This window comes from Ixodes scapularis, unplaced genomic scaffold, assembly GCF_016920785.2.
Source record: "Ixodes scapularis isolate PalLabHiFi unplaced genomic scaffold, ASM1692078v2 ptg000101l_1___fragment_3__unscaffolded, whole genome shotgun sequence".
NCBI lineage: Eukaryota > Metazoa > Arthropoda > Arachnida > Ixodida > Ixodidae > Ixodes > Ixodes scapularis.
In genome coordinates this window covers 66296-90641 of record NW_024609911.1, presented here as the reverse complement: position 1 = coordinate 90641, position 24346 = coordinate 66296, and the positions used below count along the sequence as shown (strand labels likewise).

At 45.6% G+C, this 24346-nt stretch overlaps 1 protein-coding gene across 1 annotated transcript in view; it reads left to right on the top strand.

The window, feature by feature from the left end:
• Positions 1–1924: 1924 nt before the first annotated feature.
• The window catches only part of LOC121833944 (alpha-L-fucosidase-like), a gene marked incomplete at both ends in the record, with an annotated part of 58980 nt that continues 36558 nt past the window's right edge, over positions 1925–24346 (top strand). Inside the window, 5 exons of the mRNA XM_042287659.1 lie at positions 1925–1952; positions 8706–8785; positions 11865–12082; positions 14893–14999; positions 18256–18386. Of these exons, the coding sequence (XP_042143593.1) occupies positions 1925–1952; positions 8706–8785; positions 11865–12082; positions 14893–14999; positions 18256–18386 (564 nt within the window). The remainder of the gene's footprint in view (positions 1953–8705; positions 8786–11864; positions 12083–14892; positions 15000–18255; positions 18387–24346) is intronic.

Here is a 24346-nt window from a genome sequence, read left to right as displayed (position 1 = left end):
CTTCCACCTCTATAGTAAATCGCAGCGCCACAGGTTCAGAAACCGATTTTGCGGGCCGTCTAAATTGCCCTAAAACGTTAATCTTCATGCTGTAGATTACCGCGCTCCTTTGTCAAACTGCCTGATCCGTAGCAGAAGAAACCATGTGCACTTTTCTGCGTGGGGACGCTGCAACCCCAATTATTTTAGCTGATCCACGCTGCTGCTCAGCGGGTTCTGTTTCACATTGCTCAATGATTTACCCTTGTGTCCCAAAATGCAGGTCGACATCGGGGAAGACTTTTGGCGCGCCTGTCTACCGGCGTTTCAACGATGAATAGCTATGCAACGCGTAGAAGACAATACTAAGGGGAATCTTGAGCGAGCGTTTAAAAATATACCTATAATTGTTTGCAGCAGGCACGTTAAAGGGGAACTCCGCCGATTTTTTGGTATACTTCGATTTGGCTGGGAATTTGCAGACCGCGTCAATAACCCTTTCTCCAGTGATAACCAAAATATTTTAAGAAAAGAAAAATTTTCCGTGAAGTTATTGAATTTTCAAGATACGCCGGCCGTGAGGGTTCCAGGAGGCGACTTTCTACTGGCAACAATGAAAAATCCCTACTTTTCCCTACCCGCGTACGTCACGAATGTGCTGGCAGACGAGCGACTCGGGCAGCCGCGGCCCGCGAAGTGGCTTTCCGGACGCCAGCGATCGAGATAATTTTTTCGCAGCTTCAAGTTTGAAAGTTCCTTTGCAATGGGTAGCAATACGTGCTCCGCGATAGACTGTAAAAACAGTGCCGGGAAAAAGCTTCTTTTTTTGCCCTTCTTTTCGTGGGAGAAAAAAAAAAAACAGCGCTCCCCGGCAGCATTGGAGGCCAGCCGCGTCCAGGTGCTTTTGCGCGAGCTGTGTGCCGAGAAAACGAGTGTCACGTGAAACATTTTAACTTTTGCTCGGAATACTTTATAGCCGCGTGCTGCGAGTTCAGTTTCCTTCAGCAGCTGGAACAGCTTCAAAAGCGGCAAGCGCAAACTCAAGCCGGCTGTGACCATTACGACACCCGTCTAAAGAAGGGCGCGAATAACATCGAGATATACACTACACGACCTAGCACTACAGTCGACATTTCGCACAGTCACATTTGTTATTTACAATTGGCTCAGTGATTTTTTTTTTATTTTTTTATAAACACTTTTTGTTTCGGACATCGAATCTAGCTCGGGCTACTCTCGGAGTTCTACTCACGCGGCCGATATGTTGAAGACGAGAAGTGAAACGTCTAAACAAAGTTCAAGTCTGAATTTAGAGATGACTTTCGACATATTGCCATTCCTGTCTGCTATTACAGGGGTTTATGGAGCAGGTGTTGAGCTCCTTAAAATACGACAGAGCCTTCCTGGTTCGTTAAATGGTTGGCGTGCAATGTTGTTTGCAGAAAAAGTGGTGACAACGTGTTTAATTTATTCCATTGCGGAGAAATTTTATATAGTGCTGAAGTTTTTTTTTTAACCATGAAAATATTAATGTTGTTGAGGGGAGGCATTCAGATTTACAGCTGATGAAAACTGTGCTGACAAAAAATGTTATATAGAATTACCCTTTTCCCAAGAGCTCTCGTGGATGGGTGTTTGAACGCGTTGCATTCTACTCGAAAAGTAAAGAGAAAAAATACGGGTACATATTTTTTAGCAACTTTTGTTAACTTATTTTTAATTAAAAGATTTATGATGTCTTTCTGTACTTCACGCACTATTGTATCTTCAAGCAAATATTCTTCATTTTGAGATGAACAGTGTATTTGTGTATTTTATAGGCATTCCAAACCAGTCCCATGACCCGTATTCAAGACTTCTACAATACCCTCAGGGGAGCAGATATTGATGTTTTTAACCCAAATTTTGTAGCTTTCAAGACTGTTGTAACTAACCTGTGAACCTTTTGTTGTGCATCGTTACCAAGGCGTCAAGCTGTTCATGAGCCCAGAAAATAAACAAATGAATGAATTCCATTGCACCTTGATGTTTGGCTTGGTGGTTTCGAAGTTCTTTTAATCGTCATTTTAAAACGATCTTCATGACCTGCCATCTGATCTACACGAATGCAGTTCATTCATTCTATGCATTTCATTGTTCACGAGAATCGCAGTTTACATGTCTTAGGTCCCAGCCCAGCACGACCATGTTCATAGCAATGGAAGGCGAGCAATCTACGCGCCACACGCACTAACGCTGAAAATGGCATCGACCAGAAGCGCGTTTCAGAAATGGTCTACGGATCTCAAGGAGCATATTCACGCCACAGGAGTAGTTACACGTGCTGACGCCTGCAACAGCAACTTTTCAAAAGGAGATCTAAAACAAATGGCAGGTTCCTTCAGGTCATACGAGCGTGTGGGGCATCTGTACCCACATTCCGAGCATTTTCCGCGATGCTTTGGCAATTCGTCAAATAATATATTGCGTGACCTTCGACCTTTCTTCACCAGCCATCTTCTAATAAAAGAAGAACGGGTTTACTGGCGATATTATGAAATAGCGAGCCGCGGCTTGAGCGTAGCGAGTTGCAAAAACGGTAAAATTCCAATTGCTTCCGTTTTTATTTTTTTTTTTATACTTTCTTATAGGAAGCATACACTGGACGCCATATTTGTGGGTGCTGTTTAGAGCGCATGCCCAGAACGAGCTCACATCAGTAGGCTGCTAAGACCGGCGTTCTCGATGGTGCGGAATGCACGTTTCAAAAGAACTGTGGAAGCTCGCCGTCAGCACGCGCTCAGAATTCGCGCACACAGCTATGGCCGCCAGTGAATACTCCCTATAGTTGGGCACGTAGGCCAAGGCCATACTTTGTGCAAATATAGATAATTATCAGCTTCAAACAGCACAAACGGCCGGGCTCTTTTGCTCTTAGACGCGAGAAAGGCGGGCGCGAGCGTACCCGATTGCCGGCCGCGCGCATCGCTGCACACAAGTGACGTCACGCTTGGGCGGCGGGGAAAACTGGGGAAAAACTAGGGAGAACGATGTTTCGGTTTCGGCAGCAAACAAAATATCACTTTTTTTAATTAACTAGAGTGAATCTGGGAGAACGACATAGCATTTCGGGATCAGGAAGCCATCCGCATTCAGATTATGCCTTTGGATTAGGTAGCTCAAAGTGGCGGCGGAGTTCCCCTTTAAACAGAGAAATTGTGTACCGTGATTTTGCACAAAGACTTCTTGTGCCCTGCTCACGGCATTCGCTGGGTCTTCGAAGGACCAAATGCCTGCACCTAAGAAAGTCCGAAGAGTACTCTGTTTCTAAGCTGTCGGCATTTTTGGCTGAAATGCAGAAAGCGAAATATGAAAAATGTTTACAAATCTCTGTGATGCGAAATTAGAGCACAGCTTTTGAGGAGGAGGGGGAAGGTACCGAAGGGGAGGTGGAGGGGAGCGCAGGATAAGGAGGAGGGGAGAAGAGGATAATTAAAGGAGGAGGAGGGGATAGAAGAAGGAACAGAAGGGTGGAGGAGGTGGAGGGGAGGAGGAAGGGAGGGTATGCCCCTCCTCCTCCTGCGTACCCTCACCTCCTCCTCCTCCTCCTCCTCCTCCTTCCATCCTGCTCCCCTCATATCGTGCTGCTTTCCTCCTCACCTCCTCCCCTCCTTCTTTCTGCTCCTCCTCCTCTCCCCTCTCCTCTCCCCTCCTCCTCCTTTCATTCTCCTCCTCTCTGCTACTACGACTCCTTTCTTTCTCCTCCTCCTCTTTCCTTAGGAAATTGGAAACAGCGCGCAAAAAGACGAAGACAACGAGAGAAGAGCACAGGACAAGCGCTGACTATCAACTGAAGTTTTATTAAAAACGGCTCAAATAAGAAAAAACACTCAGCCAACCAACGCCGAAACAACCAATGGCGTTTCGCTCACCATGCATCTATAAAATCGATGTCTTTTTTGTGCAGATAAACCGAAGGCTGGCTGACGCAGTGCCCCGCGCCAGCTTTTTCGATAGCATACGCCTCCAGCACCTCTCTTTGCACTTTTGTGCGCCCCCTGCCAATGATTAAGGTATCTTGGAAGACGGGGTGACACTGGCGGTCTCTGCAATGTACGTATAAGTGACCTCCTGTCATTGACCGCAGGGAATTCGCATGCTCACGCATTCTCTCGTTGACGCAGCGTCCCGATTGTCCTACATAAACCCGCCCGTATGACAATGGAATTTTGTAGATGACACCCACAACGCAATCCACGAACTTGTTGACATCCTTAACCGTACATGACATCTTGTTACTGCTTGCCTGGTTTACGCGCGGGCAAAGTTGTGCTAATTTTTGAGGCACCGAAAAAAACAATGGCACATTGAACCGGTTAGCCACTTTTTTTTTTAAATTATGTGAAACCTTATGTATATTTGGGACAACCTGAGGCCTTTGTTTAGGCTTTACTTTAGGTTTCTGAGAACCGCTCTTGACTTTTTTCAAGAGTGTCTGAGAGACACCAAGCAAAACGGACAGAGGAAATCCTGCTCCTAAAAGTCGCTTGACCTGAGCTTCAGAGCTGTCAAGCATGGCATGGTGACAGGACCTGTACAGTGAAGCTTGGAGGCATGACGTGGCAATGTTTCGTTTCACAAGTTTAGAGTGGGCGGAATCGTATGGCAGGATTTCCTTCTTGGTTCGCGGGTTGTAGCGCCAACACACATGTTGCCCAGTGAATTGCAGCGTAAATCCAAAAACTGCAAGTACTGACCGTCTTGCAGTTCGTATGTGAACGTTAGGCCTGGAGAGCAGCGCTTGAAAACGGTTATTACATCATCTACAATCTTTTGCAAAGACAATCTGCCGACACCCCTTAAGAACATCAGATAATCGTCAACATATCTGTATATCTTGCACACCTGTTGACACAATGCCGTTTGTATAGACCTATCGAACTTCGCTAGGTAAATGTCGCATAGCAAAAGAAAGTCAAGAGCGGATCTCAGGAACCTAAAGTAAAGCCTAAACAAACATATATACATAAGCCTAAACATATATACATAAGGTTTCACATAATTAAAAAAAGTGGCTAACCGGTTCATTATGCCAATGGTTTTTTCGGCGCCTCAAAAATTAGGACAACTTTGCCCGCGCGTAAACCAGGCAAGCAGTAATAAGATGTCAAGTACGGTTAAGCATGCCAACAAGTTCGTGGATTACGTTGTGGGTGTCATCTACAAAATTTCATTGTCATGCGGACGAATTTATATAGGACAATCGGGACGCTGCGTCAACGAGAGAATCCGTGGGCATGCGAATCCCCTGCGGTCAATAACAGGAGGTCACTTATACGTACATTGCAGAGACTGCCAGTGTCACCCCGTCTTCCAAGATACCTTAATCATTGGCCGGGGGCGCACAAAAGCGCAAAGAGAGGTGCTGCAGGCGCATGCTATCAAAAAAGCTGGCGCGGGGCACTGCGTCAGCCAGCCTTCGGTTTATCTGCACAAAAAAGAGATCCATTTTATAGATGCATGGTAGGCGACACGCCATTGGTTGTTTCGGTGTTGGTTGGCTGTGTGGTGTTCTCTTGTTTTGAGCCGTTTTTATTAAAACTTCAGTTGATAGTCAGTGCTTGTCCTGTGCTCTTCTCTCGTTGTCTTCGTCCTTTTGCGCGCTGTTTCAAATTTCCTAAGTCATGAACCAACTCGCTTGCATCACCACCTTAATACAGTTCCTCTTTCCTCCTTCTCCTCCTCCACCGCACCTTTCCCTCCTCCTCCGTACGTGACGTCAATTTTTTTGCTAAATCTAGCGGAGAAACTGAATTTGTTCCTAGGTGACCTGACACCAAGTCAGGCAATGTCATTTTGCAGGCTATATTTAGAGGGGAAGCTGAATTGGGATTCAAGTCAAGTGACGTCAATTTTCCCTATAAATTTAAAAGAAAACTGAGTTGCTGTTGAGGCCACGAGAAGTCAACGTTCCCATTAAATTTAGCGGGGAATAGAATTGGTGTTGAGGACACGTGTAGTCAGTTTTCACGCTAAATTTAGCGCGATTACGCCGACGCCGACGCCGACTGGGCTCAAGTATGTGGATGTGCCGTGTTACAACCATAGACGTCATCCTGCCTCATTGGAGAGGCCGTAAAACAGCTAGACCGTATCCATCAGTCCGGCCGTGACGTGCCGTTACAGCTTTTAGAGCGCATTTCTTAAGCGCCCGTTTCCGGCTTGAGCGGCGTCGGCGTCGCCGTCAGCGTAACGGCGCGGTGCATTCTGGGTAAATTTCCCCGCTAAATTTAGCGGGAAAATTTTCCCACTAAATCTAGTGGAAAAATTTCCCCGCTAGATCTAGCGGGAAAATTTTCCTGCTAAATGTCGCGGAAAAATTTTCCCGCTAAATCTGGCGGGAAATTTTCCCCGCTAAAATTAGCTGAAAAATTTCCGCGCTAAATCTAGCCGAAAAATTTCCCCGGTAAATCTAGCGGTAAAATTTCTCCACTAAATCTTGTGGAAAAAATTCCCCCGCTAGATCTAGCAGAAAATTTCCGCGCTAGATCTAACGGGAAAATTTCCCCGCTAAATCTAACGGAAAACTTTCCCCGCTAGATGTAGCGGAAAAATATCCCCGCTAAATTTAGCGGAACAAGTTCCCCGCTAAATCTAGTGAAAAAATTTCCCCGCTAGATTTAGCGGAAAGGTTTCCCCGCTAAATCTAGCGGTACAATATTTCTCGGGGGTCACGTGACCCCTCAAGGTCACGTTTCCCCCCCCCAGGTCATGTGACCCCCCCCCCCCCCCCCCGAGGTCACGTGACTCCCCTCCCCTCCCCCCCGAGGTCACATGACTGCTCCCCCCTTCCAGTACCCTTTCCTACTCCTCCTCAAGAGCTGCGCTCTAGTTCGGCATTACAGGGAATTGTAAACGGCTTTCATTTTTGTTTTAGCCGCTAGGTGCAGCTGATTTTGCAGAAGTGGCCAAAACGTTTCTGAAGATTATAAACTTTTAGTAGACCGTGCGCTAAAGTTTCACGTTGCCAGCGGGACTGGTGCCTCCACTCCCATGCATGATTTGAGCAACCTTCCGCTAGGACAGCAATTCCCAACGTACCGTCTGCTCAAACACTATTGAAGGGACCATGAAATAAATTTTCGTCTGAGATAAATTGGGATTTGACTAATCACATATCGTTTAGTGCGTCAAACTAAAACTGGTGCAGGAGCATAGAGAGCCTGAAGCCTGGTTTTCGGTACGAACATTTGAAAATATAGCGGTATATATGGTACCTTCTTTGCTTCGAATGCCCTCCGCCTTTTCACTGTGATATAACTGCGGTGCTCATGCACGTCAGCCGTACCCAGTTCAAGCAACGGGCATGAGCACTGCGTAGCTCGGACGTGCGCGCTCGTCAACAATCAATCCGTCGATGAATATTTGAATTAGCGTTCGTGGTCAATGAGCGCCGTGACGGCACTTATCCTCCCTTGAGAATGACAAGCTTCACGGTGTGCTTAAAAAGCACGGTGGGAGCTTGGAGTCAAAACCTCCCGTGCCCGAGCACGTCACGACATGATTTATCATTTCAATTTTTATTTGAAGATTAAAGTAAATAGGAAGAATTTGGAAAATAAGTTCATGGTCTCGTTAAAGCAAAAGAAGCTTCCTTCTCTAAAACCCGTAAGTCTGAATTGCTATACACATCTTTCGTTCACGCTCGTGCTCAACCCCCCCCCCCCCCCTTTGCTCAACTTCCAATATTCAAAATACTGAAGACTACAGGGATAAAGATCATATAAGAAAAATGATTCATTCCTATTGCGTAAAAAAAAAAAAGAAAAAAAGAAAAAAGAAAAAAAAAAAACATCCGCTAACGCGCAAGTTTCCGACTACAGAGAGTTGGTCTGCCATCAACAATATACGTTTTATAAAATCGCCAAGTCGATGGTGTATACCATGTATCTCTGCGCAGTAGTTCGACACAGAATAGCCACTGGTCCACTAGCCCTCCTTTTTGTCGAAATATGTTTTTTCGGAGTGTCGTTGTACTTAAGCTTTGGCGGGAGCTATTCAATTAAACTTGCAACAGACCTGAACTTTCCGCTGTTCTTTTCAGCATATTTCTCAGAAGTGGCGATGTTAAACATACGCAGACATATATCATCACTCATGTCCAATTAAATTATACGCTCTAAAAAAAAAATACTTTTACGGCAAGACATATAAATCTTAGGTTTTGCGCTGTACCACTTGACATGTAACCACTCTCACCGATTTCACCGAGTTGTTTTTCCGCTAACTATAAGGAACCTGTTAAACGGCAAACGGTAAGGGCCACTGTAATTAATGCTTAACTATTTAATAATCAAATATATGCATACTACTAATATTTTGAATGGGGTGTCATATAAGACGCCTGTGCATCCAAACTGCTGATACACGCATTCTACAATCCTCCGCTTTTGTCCAGTACGTCTTAGTCTCACATCATTTTTTGCATGCTCTGGTGCAGAGTGATAAACATATTGGTTTATGCTTTTCTTCGGCGGAACCATAGCGTGTTGGCAAGGTTCATTTGTTGCTTTAGAGATTTCATGTAAATACGTGTATTTAGCTGTTTTCGTCCTTAATACAATGGGACTGCCACCTGTTCCTGCAGCGTCGACGAGTCTCAGAGACACGCCAAATGACGCCGCGGGGACGCTACAGCGGCGCAGCCTGGGGGCTTGCCGGGCTCCTACTGCTGTGCGCATGTATTTCGTCCTCTGCCAGGGAGTACTACGCCCGCTGGGATCATCTGGACAGCAGGCCTGTGCCAGCGTGGTTTGACGAGGCCAAGGTAAATTAAAATAAAAGCGGGTTGGAGGCGGGTGTTGAAACTACAGTCAAAAGCAAAGCTTACTCATATATCCAACAATGTCAAAACATATGAATGCTATATCCGTTGGCCCAAGACAACACACAAAAAAACATTATCATGGAGATATTATGTGACCTTACTAAAACAACAGACAGATTTAGTATAGCGTTGCTGGATCTTACGTACGCAATACGCAATAGTATAGCGTACGCTAAAAATGACCTGCTCGGACTAAATTTAGCTGTGCGTCACGTTTTCGAGTGAACACCGCGCATGATCTTGGTTAAATTTGCTAGAGCCGTAGAATTCCGCGTGCTTATAGCACAACCATGCTCCCGGAAAGGAATATTGAAAAAGAAAAAGTGTCCAATCGTTTTATTTCAGATCAAACCAAGCCACAGCTGCCTCGTCAAGCGCGCTTTTCAGCGGGGTACAGAGGCTACGAGTACGAGTGCGTAGCCAAATTCGATCACGGAGCCTCCGTTAGTTGTCCCGTGGAAATGGCACCTTTTATCAATGCTATCGCGGAATGAAATTCATGACCCTGATGTCCAGTGCATAGCGAGAACTTCGGCGATTTCTTTTAGAATCGTTCGTCCGTCGGTGATGAACTGTGAGAGTAGGCTTAGCGTAGAGCAGATCGCAGCGTCGACGCACACTGCGAGCGGAGAACATTTCCACTGTGCACTCCTTCAGCTGCAGGGCGATCTGATTCGACCGCTGTAGGTCCCAGAAAGAATCGCCGAGCTGAACACCACGCAATTTCACGTAACGCAGAACTTCGAAAACACCACGTCCCCCTTGCTGCGCCAGTCGAGGCAACCACCATCTTGAAACTGGCGCTCTCGTTGGGTCCGAGATCTCTCGAGAGCGTCCCGCAAGGCCTGCTAGCCAGCAACGCAAAATCCCCAGCGTTGCGTGCGTACGCAATACGCTAGCCCCTCTATTGCGTTCTGCGCATGCGCACTCACGACCCGCAATTTTTTTTGCGTACGCAAAGCTATAGCGTACGGTCCACTAAAACTGTCTATTATCATCAGTATTATACCGTTCAAACTACGTCCGACCATTCGCTGGCAAGAGACAACAATGGTCGCAGTGAGCCAATCGAGGATTTGCAGAGGGACACGTGACTATATTCTATCTCACTAGTTACGTGCAGTTGCAACATTTACTTTTTACGAAGTTTAAGTGATGGCCTAATCATCGTTAAGAGGGACAGAAAAGCGACGCCTGGGACACACACAAAATGGACCGTGTCAGAAGGAGGGCTCCGCCTCCCTTTCTTCTCCAACTACTTTCGCTACGCTTTTACTCCTGTGCCATTGGTAAGGGCTGTCACTCACTTAGCCTCCGGAGTTTTGATTGTCTTGAAGACGCGGCAGCGTTTTTCTTTTTCCACGTTACAGTGAAACGAATTATAGTCTGTGAGGTGTGAGGACTGAGTCAGCACCACCTACCAGAGGTCGGCATTTTAGGTCGCCCTCACTCACCCTCACCCTCACAGCCACACTCACCTAGGCCCCTCACTCACCCTCACCCTCACAGCTACACTCACCCTCAGCCCCTCACTCACCCTCATCCTCACAGCCACACTCACCTTCAGCCCTTCACTCACCCTCACTGAACCTCACGCCCCTCACGCTAATCATGGCCCTCGCGCACTCACCGCCCTTACGCACTCATGGCCCTCACGCCCCTCACCGCCCTCACAGCCCTCACGCCACTCATCGCCCTCACGCCCCTCACTCACTCATGGCCCTCACGCCACTCACGCACTCACCGCCCTCACGGCTCTTACAGCCGTCACAGCCCTCACGCCTCTCACGCCCCTCACGCACTCACGGCCCTCACGCATTCATGGCCCTCACGCCACTGAGGCCGGCTTCACATGGGGCAATTTCGCCTAGAAACTTGACGTCGCCACACCAGCAACACGCGCCACCCGTGTTCACGCGTAGAAACGAATTGCTGCAATTTGCCATCATCATTATGAAATTTTATTTTTCTTGCACTATTTAGACACACAATTACACTCTATAAACCTGTTTTTATGCATTAAAATCTCGTTGAGAATACTAATGCATCGTTCACAAGCAGTTTATTTCCAAAAACGATCCATTTCAAACCAGAACCAATTATTTTGTTGTCATCATCACCGGCACGAGGTATCACGTAAAAATATCGCGTGCCTGATTCGATGCAGCCGCTTCAAACGTGTTCGAATTGCTCCGAGTTGCTCGCTTGTTTGGAGCCGGACCCCATCTCAGCAATTCGTGTCGATCTAAGGAAAACTACGGAACAACCTGCCAGCAGCACCAAAATTGCTGAGAAAGTTGCTCCGTCTGAAGGGGACTCACGCACTCACCGCCCTCACGCACTCATGGCCCTCACACCCCTCATGCACTCACCGCCATCACGGCCCTCGCATCCCTCACTCCCTTCACGCACTCGTGCCACTCGCACACTCACTGCCCTCACGCCCCTCACGCACTCACGGCCCTCACTCACCCTCACACTCATAAATTTTTCTGGTTCAGAAACTCACTCACCCTCATCTCACCCATGAAGCTGAGGGTGAGTGAGGGTGAGTGAGGGGCCTTATGAGTGAGGTTTGCCGAGGTATACCACCTACAGGTAACAAGGACGTAGTGCCGAATTTCTTCTTTCGCGCACCGTAGCCCATCGCGGGGACGCAGGTGGACATGAGTGCTATGTGAGTGTTCAGCTTCAACTTGCGATCAGCAACGAAACATACCACGAGTCCCAACCGAACGCTCACTCCGCGCTCAGGTTCAGTATGTAACCAGATGGCGCAAAACATTTAAAATTCCTCAGCAATGCTTTTATCTACGTATTATGGCAGGATTGTGGTAAAAGGGCTCATGTGGCGCGTTGGAGCGGTGCGAGAAATATACATATAATACCTTTGACCACAGCCAAAGCACCGCGATTGTTCAAAATCCACTGAGTGCTACCGCATATTTGTTGCATTTGACTACATGTGTAACTCAAGTGATTTCATCGTCAATGCATGCTGTGTGTGCGTGCTACGCAGGTGGGTGTACTGCTCTACTGGGGCGTGTTCTCGGTGCCGAGCTTCGGCTCCGAGTGGCTCTGGTACCACTGGAAAGGGCGACAGAACAGCCTCTTCTCGGACTTCATGCGCGCCAACTACAGGCCCAACATCACGTACCAGGAGTTTGCATCGAAGTTCACCTGCGAGTTCTACAACCCCGAACACTGGGTCGATCTACTACAGCGATCGGGCGTCAAGTAAGTGCAAGTGACACGATCGCCTGCGACGCAGTTAGCGCCATTAAAAATGAACTGTTTTGAGGTGAGGGTCGTTGGTTTTAGAGACTAATGGCCTGCAGGTTAGCTGAGCGCTGACAGCTTAAACAAACCGGGCGTGGTTTATATTTTAAATATTTTGCTATCTTAATTGTTCGGCGTTATCGAATAACCCCAAAATCTCATTGGCTGCTGAGTTATAATAAAACATTAGGGTCCATATGCCCCGCGTTTCGTAAGCAGACAATGACTCTAGCTTGTTTCCATGGAAGTACTGACGTGCGTTTGAGAAATGCCAAATGTGAATGGTCCTGTAATATTTGCTCCTCGAAAACAAAAGATTTTTTTGAACTCTTTATTTAAGTGTTAAGCGATACACCGGAAGTGAAACTTTGGATGCAGTGTACAACACTGCTTCTTACTGAGATCACAGAGGGCACATCGACTGTGATCCGAAATATACTTTATCTAATCCTAACATAAACGTTCTGTGCCTTGGTATTTTGATACTTACTCATGTTTACTTCATCGTGTCAGATTGTTACCCACCAGAAGGTGCTTGTTTGCTTCAAAGAGTTTTGCGAACGTTTCTTCGAATTCGACTACAGCACATTAAGCCGACAGTCGGAGTTCAGCGTTTCCTGCCAGGAACCGCCACAGGTTTCTAGTGGTATATTTTTTTTTGTTTCTTTATCATTTACAAAAGACTATCGGGTGTTTGGGTTTATGTTTGGATATTAGAAACTTTGAGCAGTTCAACAGATGCAGACCGCGTGCTTTGCAACAAAATGGAAAAGTTCCTTATTGCCAGTGCACAAATATTTGTTTTCTAATATTTTAAAGGGATGCAACAACAAGAGTTCGGCGCTTATTTCATAGTCTATACGTGTTCAAGGGAGCAGTATAACACACCAATCTATTGTTGAAAAAGACACGAAAATAAATTTTAAATCTAATAAACGATTACTAAATGGCACTTGGTTGATGTCGATAAAGCCGCGTTTGTTGTACCCGTCTAGGAACCTTGACAGGTGGTGACGATGCCTGTCTTGCCTATAACTATACAGGCTTTGAGCCAGGCGTCATCCCGTCAGGTCTCCGGCCACTTCGAGAGAAGAGGGGAAAGAGAAACTTGCCTTTCACCGGGAATACTTTTTTTTTCCTGACCTCGCTATTGTCCCTCTACAAGATTATAAAAGATTAATCTATCACTCAAAATTCGCACAAAAGCAGCTTGGGGCAAGTTGTAGTGGCCCGATCCTTGGCGTGCCTCGGCCGCTTCGGTGACTGGCATGATTGGGGCATCCTGTCGACATCAGCCTCGCCGCAGCTTTGCTCGTCCCAAGACAATCTACGTCACGATTGCGCCGGATGTCACGTGCTGTCCATTGGCTGCTCTCCGATTGCCAGAGTGGGCCGTTTATCAGAAAAAATACAGCCATCTGGCCCAAAATACAAACGTGCGATTCTCATTTGCGGATATTGTGGATCATATTCAGCCTATTTCTGAGCACATCGGATATCTTTCAAATTTCGTTGAAGTACCTCTTTAAGAGTACGGATCATTCACGGAACACGCTGCGAACAACAGGTTACTTCGCTTGGTAGCAAGCTCGTTTCTTTGCGTAAAACGAACGCTACAGGGTAAGGTCCTTCGCTTCTTATCAGCCTTTAGTAGCACGCAAGAGACTAGCAAGAAGCGACATGTGCGCTGGGATAGTAGACATTTTCAAGCTTGGAGGGGACACATTTTGGGTTTTAGAGCGCAGCTTTTAGGTGCCCGTTTCCAGCTTGAGCGGCGCCGCCGTCGGCGTAACCACGCGCGTTGCATTATGGGGCGTCACAGGTTTCCCGCTAAATTTAGCGGGCAAACTGAATTGGTGTTAATGTCGCGTGACGTCAATTTCCCCACAAAACTTAGCGGGAAAACTTAACCAGCTGAATTTAGTGGTGAAATATTTTTGCCAAATTTTGCAGGGAAGTTTTCCCCCTAAATTTAACAAAGAAATTAAGTCACGTGTCTTCAACACTAATTCAGTTTCCCCGCCAAATTTAGCGGGGAAAATGACGTCACATGACTTCGTGTTACGTCACCCATGAACAAATTCAGCGGAAGGAGGAGAAGATGAGGGGAGGAGGATGAGGAGGAAAGAACGGGAGGACGAGCAGATCAATAGGGGAGGATATAGGAGGAAGAGGAGGGGCATACCCTCGCCGTCGTACCCTCCCCTTTTCGTCCTAAAAAGCTGCGCCCTAATTTCGCGTTACAGAGCTTTATAAACGTCTTTCAATTTTGTTTTTCAGAAGCGTTCTGGCAATTTATAGCGACCAGCCCTGTCTAAAAGGGTTTCAGAGGCGCTAAGGCAGAATACGACTCACCAATTTACCAATCGCATTAAGGATAAAAAAATTTAAAAAAAAAACAAATTTGTCGGCATTGAGCTGCGACTAGTCCGACTCGCTTTCCATGCACGTACAACTAAAATAAAGCACCTTCTATAGTGTCTGGAGAGTGTGAACGGGAAGATGATTTACAATGACGTAAACACTTAAATATTTGAGTCGTAGTCAAGTTAAGAAAGTACCACATAAATTCGTTCCAACCACGTTGTCAAATAACTCCACAAATCAACCAAAGGCGAAGTATGTACCGTGAGGGCGTCTCTGTATCCGACTATTCACGCATCGCGGACTAGCACTAGCTAGTTGTAAAGAGATTGTGGGAGCTGCAGCTTCTGTCGCATTTGTTTACTTGTAAATTAGTTATTGTTTGGTCCTCGTTTCTCGCGCAGATACGCTGTGTTCACAGCAAAGCACTTTGAGGGCTACGCGATGTGGCCATCCAAATACTCCTGGAACTGGAATTCTAAGGACGTGGGCCCTGAAAGAGACCTGCTTGGTAAGGATGTGAAAGAGTCGTGACATTCCTTAGCAGAAAGTAATACGTCTGAAATATGGTACGATGTATTTCGAGCATATTTAGAGCATACGTTGTGTTTGGAAATATACTTAAAATATACTTATATATTTATCGTATTTTTATTTATTATTATAAACAATTTTAAAGGTGCATGTAATTTACATTTAAAATAAAATGCATTCGCAATAGGTTTTAAATATGCCAAAATAGTTTAATGCAAACATAATATGTTCCGAATACCACTAAAAATTAATTAATAATTTAACAAAAACACTCATAAATACACTTTTAATATTACAAACGTATACTTTGCAACTTGTTGCTTAAAATATACTTTGAGTCCATTTTTATGGTGCCCTTGTTTTTCCATGGAAGAGAAATTAAAAATATATTTTGTACTTTCGGAGAAAACAAAAACAAAAAAAAAAAAACGCCGAAGAAGTGCTTCTTCCACAGACAACAGCTCGTAGTCCGGCAACGGTCAATTTAGGACCCACTTTTGATTAGGCACGACCGGCATGCGGTGATCCGTTATCAGATTATCTTAATGAAAGTGTTGCGCGTTACTTTAAATGTCTTTGTTGCTGTAAACACAATCAACCGCCCAAACTAACTTTTCTGATACAATCTCTAAAATTTATTCTATCTTGAATTTATTCCTCTTTTTTCAAGAATGAACTTTCACTACTTTGAATATCGTGTCCCGCAACTGACTACCTTCGAAATTCAGTGCCGCGAAGGGCACCATCTAGGGGAGGCGCTGCGCACCCGTGTGCGAGTTTGCGGGTTTCTAGAAAACATCATTTTATCTAAAACAAAAAGAAAGAAAGAGAAACATGGATAATCTATGATTTTTAGAAATAAATAAGGTATGACCGCTGATTAGATGCATGAAAATATTTCAGGAATAAAATAAGTGGCACAGTACAAGAAATTGTGTATATATAACAACTTCTTACCGCAAATTTCAACTAGCACATGGAAAGTGTTGTGATGAACAGCAATGACCTCCACAATCTGGCACCGCAAATTCATCTTCTTCCATCAGGCCTCGTATCTGGGTTAAACGATGTCAAGTTTTAGTACAACAAGCATGAGTTTGATATTTTAATCAGACCCTCTTGGTAGTAAATCTCATGTGTATATAGCACTTTTTACAATTAAGCTTAAATACATCATAAATATTGTTTAAATACAGTCCTAACGTTTTAAAAATATTTTTATTTATATTCCGAACACATTTCAGAAATATTAAAGCTCTTTCACATCTACTTTGACGTTTTCTTCTATTAATACAAAAATAGGTTACGTGTCTCTCTTATATTCAATATACATGGAAAATACGCGCATATTTCTCGCAACGTGCTAACACTTCACAGCGCACAAAACAACAGACTATAAAAATACATACACACAAAGGAATAACTCACGCAGCGCTGCGTGAAAGTTATTTCTCTATGTGCATCTAATTTTATAGTGTGTTGTTTTTGTGCCTTATGGAATGCTAGCATGATTCACCAACTCGCCGAAGCTGAAGTATTGACCAAGTTATTTATGACATATTTAAAATATAGGCTCTGCCGATATTCAGCGAAGGCAACGCGGAAAGTTTTAACACACTGGGATGAAGGAAAAAAATTGAAACGATTTGAGATAAGTCTTTAGATAACTAGGAACAATTAAGTTAGTAACCCAGACAGCTGACGTGCGCTTACTCTGAGGCAAGAATTATCTTGCGACTAACTTCTCCGGAGAGATTTGACTTAAAAATTGGCGAGCGGGAAATATTTTGTTAATTTCACTCGAATATTGCATGTATTAAAAGGAAATTGAAGGTGTTGTCTATGTAAGGAAAAAACAATGCATTCGTCTAACATAGTTTATGAGAAAACCCCGTGATTGGAGAAAATACGATAGACAACACAACTCACAAGGTCTTTCGAGATCTTGTGTGTTGTGCTGTCCACCATCTTTTTTCCAGGTTCGGGATTATATCTTAAATTATGTTAAACTTTAACCAGCTTGTTCGCGCCCTAACTTTCTGTTCATAAATCGTCTTCATTTGGCCTCCAGGATTATGATTACCAAAGTTATATCTCAGAGTGATGCTCCAAGTATCCACAACAGCGCTATTAAAATAGTCTAGAAGCCCCCCCCCCCCCCCCCCTTCATGGAGCGTTCGTTAGGAGGAGGGAGTTGTGACGTATTATACACAGACCTCGACATCTCCGCACCTTCCGCAAGCCTTCCCCCAGCGGTCAAAAACGCTGCTCGCGTTCCCCACGAGCGGCATGCATAATGCAGTCGAAACCTCTGGGTATAACGTCACACCCAGCGGTCGGTTTTTTTGGTTTTCCTCGCGTCTATATAGAAATTCGAGACAAATGCTTCTGATATTAAAAATTTAAGGGACATAGAACACTTCAATTCACCTCTAACCCGTTTTGTTCTCGGAGCTCTTCAGCATCTCTTGAAGAAAGCTCGCCCTTTGAGTGCGCTTGGGGCATTTAAACGTTTTCGGCAGGGGGAAAACGTATGCATGATGAGGCTGCGCAGAATTATCATGAAAAGATAAAACTGGATAGAGTACGGTCGATGTAGCCCGTCTCGAAAATACATGTTGTGCTGAAACTCACTTTTTGTTTGATGGCTTTCACCATCGAGTCGTCGATAAATCTTCGTACTTTGATTATGTCCTGCTCTTTACAAATCATTGCGTGAAAAATGATAGGATAAGCATTGTAAATATCCGCTCACGAAGGCACAGAGCTTCCACTGATAGTTAGCAACGCGCGTTTTGCAAGAACAAACTCAAATTTCAAAAGCCCATCAAAATAAAAGCATAAAACATATGCAGAGTTTATAAACATAATGTCTATTTCACCATACTAACGTGCTGGCGTTTCGGCGATGTTTTGTAATGGTGTGATCCATAACTTCATTTTGTCTGTTTAAATCTAATTTCCTCGTGAGGAATTTTCCTAAAAACAAAAGGAAAACTAAGTACGGAAACAAGCTGGTGTAAATTGAAAACAAAAAAAGAAATTACGGAAATTCCCGAGACTATAGAACAACAAAGGGGGAGTCGCTGTGTTTTAGCCATTCGTGTCTTTCTTGTTCTACTTTTTCAGCCAGTGTAGGGTTTTTTGTAATTATATTTCAAAATACATGCCAACCACTTCACCTTCGCAGTATTTCTTCCTATGTTCTTTGGAATAAGTGTGCCCTCCTGCAGGTGACTTCGCCCGAGTCCTGAGGGCCACTAGCCGTCTCAAGCTTGGGGTCTACTACTCTCTGTACGAGTGGTTCAATCCCCTGTTCCTCGATGACAGAGAAGCCAGCTACAAGAAAAACGAATTTGTTAGGGTAATTTCACCCTATTAATTTAACCGACTAAGTTACAAAAGTATTCTTGATCTTGTTTTTCAGAAAAAAAAAAAGAAAGGTAACGGGGAGATATATGCTAATCCAGAAAGGCGTGGTTCGGTTCCCTTCTACGAGATGAGACAACGCGAGATTGTGAATAGAACTAGTAAAGTTAGTGATGGTCCGAATTACATGGTTAGATACTTAAGGTGACTTCCTGTAACTTGACATATTCTAGTGACCGTTGTTTCTGACTGGACAGTACAGAAGTCGCATTTCGGTAAGCTTTGGTTTCGCGCTGGCAGCTTTCAGTCCACCAGGCGGTCAGAAATAGGAAAGGAGTGTAGAGTAAGAATACAATTGTCCTTTAATTGTACACATCATTTCTCGTAATTCTTTACCAGCATAATTAGACGAATCCAACTAGCAGGTGCTGATTCATAAATCATAGATCCTTTCTTTTTGACATTCACCGTTCTTCATTTGGGTGCTTTGTGCATAACTCATTTGTTTTATTTGGACAGTAGAATCCTCAAAGACAATCATTGCCATGCACTCTACTGTGGTCTACCTCGCTTTTCGTGCCACTATATTAAATTTACGCATCGCCAAAATCTTCAACCTTTACCGATTGTGGAATTAACGGTTAGGCTAAAAAAGTGTCAATGGGTTAGAAAAGAGTTTTCTGAGATGCACTAATTTCGAGTGTTCACTTTCCTGACTATTCATTCACACATTTTGTCTATGAGCCTTTGAGCAGACAAATAATCTGCTTTCTAGATGTATGTTCCGATATCAACACACAACATACTTTATTTCTTGATTACCTCAAATTGCAAGTTCAATTGCCTGTATAACGTTCCTAGGAATTGATCCCACTTCCCGTCGGCCCTCCGATAATTCTTATATACATGATGGGGTAATAAATTCTTACAATATCTAGAGAATATAGATTTAAAATACCGTTGATTGCGTTGGAAATTTAATGAAAGCTGACTTCTGCGCCTATTGGTCGCACGTGCGAATGAGCGCTGTCATCTGACGAGGAGGGTAACAGGCGAAGAGGCGGGGAGGCTTGCCGATGATCAACGCTTGCACCGCCTCCTCCCGCTGTGTATTGTAAACGCGGCCCATAAACTTCATGAACCCGATGGTAGCACTTGGAAATACTCAGACCTATCCGTGAAAAAACGGAGGGGGAGGATGAAAACGAGAGTATGCTAGAATTCAGAACGCCGAGCTCTGGTTCGAATGGTTAGTGGACAGACCCTTAAAGCTAGCTGCCTTTGTCTCCACTGCCATAGCTTGCTCTGCGCTCACAAAGCCTGGCAGTTCGGCGAATTTGAGTGCACGGTCTCAGGTTTGGCGCGCGGGGATCTGATAGCACAGAGCGTCGAAGACCCATTTCTTGGAAAACCTGGAGGTCAGCGCCCAGCTTTTGCAGTGGCGAGGACCCGAAACACTTTTTCGCTCGGGAGCAGTGTGTTTTGGCGTCTCGCCGCAGCGGGGCGCTAGTCACGGGGCTCTACTCTCATCCGTTGTCTGCCGCACCCCTTTTCCATTTCGGTGCCCGCTTCTCGTGGCGATCTGCCAGACTTTGTCTGTATATAGGATGCTATGTCGCTACAATCGTCGAACGAGTTCGAATGCGAAAGCCAAACGCCGAACGCCGGTTTGCCACGTTCTAACGGGTTAGGGTAGTGTTCATCGGAGACAAAAGTGGCTAGCTTTGTAGGTCTACCCACTAATGGGCGACTTAACTCAACGCGCTCGAGCGCGCTCCAGCGGTCAGAGTGCACTCCAGCTAAACTAAAGTATACTATCTCATTTCCGGTGCACGGTGGAGGAGCACGCTTTTCGAGCTCTGTCGTCGGAGATGGTTCGCGAAAGCTCGAACAGGTCGGTTTCCGGTAAGGTGACGGCGTTTCCACTCTCGCGGCCAGTCTCGCGGTGGTGTCACGCGTCTCACGTTCTATTCTCGCGCCGGCTTGAATGCGTGGATGCTTCGACGGCGATCACCTGGCAGCTCGTGAGGTCGTTCGTCATCGTGGGAATGCTGGTAACAGGCATGCATACATCTTTCTAATGCTTCTCGAAGTTCTTAATGTGCCTTACCAGAATTTAGGATCACTCGATTCGATAAATTCGGCCATTCAACCGTCATTCTTTGAGGTTTTTGAGAATTCAGACGACGTTCGGGGTATCTTTAATCGCCGCACCAACAGCTTCCAGCTCAAATGCAAGCTCTTGCTGTTGCCGCCGTCTCCGCGCACTTATTTCATCAAAGTCGTCGTCGAACAAACACGTAACCTTGCTTCAGGCAGGGCAGTTTCTCCAACCAACTTGACGTCGCAACACCAGCAACACTGGCCACCCGTGTGGCACGTATTGCCAATACAAGATAAATTCATGTGCACGTGCTCTCACAGCAGTACGCGGGTGAAGCACTTTAGAAGTAACGCTGCAGCTTTGCCAATGTAGCACGAAATGAATGACGCCGAGCACCGAGAAACTAAGATACGCGGGGGCGTAAGAAATTTTACGTTCACGTTTCTTTGTTAGGTGACTCGCTATTCGTAGTTCTGATCAGGTAATACCGCAATCTTGTTGTTTGCGAAGCGATGATTTGGAAGCCGGAGACTCGCCACACCCTTCCGTTCTAAAGCTGTTATAATCACACAAAAGCTGAAGGAATGAGTGGCGTGACTTCTGATGTTCGCGCTTTCAGCTTCGTAATTCGTTATAGGGTGCTTTTATATGCTAATGTCGTTATCCCAGTTACTGAATAAAGATACACTGTTAGCAAAAATAACACGCGAAGACGTGTAAACCGTTGTCCTATAGCGGACACGTCGAAACGTGTTCGTTTTCCACGCAGCCATTTGTGTTTTTCGTCTACACATGAGGTGCTGTGTAAACTTAACACGCTACACCGTGTCTGCCTTCCGTAAAACACGTTTCGAGCGTGTTCCTTATGAAACATGGCGGCCAGCGGCCGAGAACAGGCGAGAGACGAGCCCAGCAAGCCGTGCGCCTTTCAGCCGAATTGAAAGCACACAGGGCGCGTTAGTTATCGTTCGATGTCTTTTATACACAGTAAAGTCTCCAAGCGGCGGACGTAGCTACGTGCAAAGGTACGTACGTGCGTCGTCGGCGGTCGGCGGCGTCGGTAGCTTCAACGAGCCGCTTGACCAAAAAAAAAACGAATGCCGAACTAACATGGACAAAAAACTTGAGCAAACTATTTAGAATCGGGCGGTAACTTGCGCCACCTATCAAAATTTCTAGCAGCCTGTATTTAAAAAAAGACGAGTTTCGTTAACACTGCGAACGACCACGACTAGACAGCAAGCAACCCTACATACAACGCAGGCAACACCAGTACCACGTACTACACAGCACCGACATGTACACAAACACAACAACGACACTCCGCCCGACACTTTCTAGTCGATATCTATTTCTCCCCGCGTCGCATATAAGCTTGACGTGTGCGGGTGAGCTCTTTGGTCGCTGGCCATTACAGATTTATAGAAGAATACACAATACACGGCGCGATGGACAGCCGTGTGTTAGAACTGTTTGCATTTAAAAAGTATGGAGGCCAAATCTATAATGTTAGTCCGTTGCAATAAATAACGATATGTTAACAATAAACCTTAAACCGGTCATGAAAAAGTTCAAATTTTTGTTATTTTTTTGCTTGACCAGTGTTATGAGCAGTCCGACTAGCTTGAATCAGATTGGAAAACAAATTATTTGGGTTTTGTCATTACGTATACAATATTAAATGAAAATGATCCTTGCGCAAAGCATTTTTTATATATTTCTGTGAAGGACATCCGCCTAACACTTCACTTCCGCTAGTTGCAGTACGGGAGCAGACGCCTTCACTTTTGGGGCGTTTTGATGCAGTTTGTTTTCGTATGTCGTGTCGGTGTCGAGTGGAGCGGTGGGGCTTGGGAGTTTTTGACCGGTGTTATTTGTGAACACTGGTGTGGGGCGCTGATGCGTCTTTTGTTTATACTGCCACCACCCCGAACTTTGAAGATACACGGGCCCGTAGCACTGCATTATGCTGAATCGCTAGCTCCTTCTCTGTTGACGTCGCTTTCCTGGTACCACTCGTGGATATTGTAAGCGTTTAAACAGTGTGCACCGTCTCGCCTACATCCCCGGTGACGTACTCGACCTGTTGAAACTTAATGCTTCCGTCATTTTGGAGTACGCAAGGCAGTTATCTTGCTGGTCTGGTTTCGGTTATAAAAGCAAGGCAAAACGCTAGTACTTCCCGCCCTCAGTACACGTTGGACATCTTCCATACTTTGACACCGGATAACTGAATGAACGAGGATTTAAATTCACTTCCGAGGTTACTCTCGCCGATTCCTCACCGTTGAGCAGCAGGATGAGCTGGCGACAAGCCGCGGATGAAAGGCTTGAGCATCAACAGCCCAAGCGCACTCGGTGCGGATGCGGGGGACGCGGGTTTCTGTCAACCTGGAGGCCAGCACAAACCGTGGCCGTTCCAGCTCTTCGTCATGACATGGTGTTGCAGAGAGCTGAGTAAAATACAGCTACACGGATCACCGAAGCAAACGCACTGCTATCGTTAATCTTGGCTTGTGATTGCGCATTTGTAGTAGATCATCTTATTCGTTTTGCTGGACAGATGCAAACGACGGGCATAACAAAATCGCTTGCATATTCCGCATACCCCGTCACCCTGCGAAAAGCGCGAAACACGGAGTCCGCACCGTCCAAAGCTTCCCGTTTTTTATCTGCTTTAGAGCAGTTTGTACCTGCTAGTAGATATGCCTACTGAAACTGAAACAGGGCAGTGCCAGAGAGAAAGAGGAAAAGTTGGAAAAGCTTGCTCGCTCTCCGATTTCTCAACCCTCAAGTGATTGTACCATAATAAATGCACCAACGCCTCTTCCCAAAATAAAGAAAAAGCACTACGTTCACTACGTAAAAAATGGTCTCAGTACATGCACCCGTGGGCAGGTAGGAAACCTTGCCCTAATTTATTCACGCCGCATGATTGGCGCAACAAACTCGTTGCAGGACCGAATCATCTACTCGAGCGGTGTGCGTCGCTGTGCAAACGCAGTCCAACACGAAGCATAAAAACGGCAGATTTAACACAACAATCCGGAGTCCATTATTCAATTAAAACGACGTAATTTTGTTGAAAACGCCCGCTGCTTCTAACTCACGGTATGTGTCGGGATACTTCCACAGTTTGAGACGGAACGAAGGAAGATTTACTACTAAAAAGGCTCGCTGCGTCCTCCCGGACGAGCTGGACCGGATCAGCTGACGACGACGGGACTGTACCCGTTGAACCTCTACCCCGCAACAAACAATTTGCGCTCCGTGTTAAAACCGCGGTTCAAACAGACCCAGAATACAAAGCACCGCACCACACTCGACGAATGTTTCAGCTCTTTTTCGCATCGCCGTGTTGCACCGAACAGAATATGATCGCCTAAGTCAACGCCGCGCTGTCGCAAACCTTGGCTTGTAGTTGCGCACTCGTGGACCCTGTGACTCCCATCACTTTCAAAGCACACACAACGATTACGATTGATACTTTCCGTCTTCTGAGAACATGACAGGGGCACTTCTCCGGTCACGTCTTCGCAACATGTGCTTGCAAACCTACGACCTTCTAGCGTCCCGACAAACCAAAACAATACCGGAGCCATGCTAAACGTGCGTTGTTGCCAGCTTTTTACCTACCAGACAAAAGTAACGAAAGCAAACCGGCTCTAGCTTCCAGCGTACATCGGCGTTGCGCCGAGGCCAGATTTTCTCTGTCAGATCTAACGTAAAGGTGACTTACAGATGCAGCAACTGGTATACATTTTTAATACGGCGGCCACCACGGAGCGCCATAAATTCTGAGGAGGGTGCATAAGAAGCGGCGGCACCTTCGCTTGCAGTTGAAGGGTTGA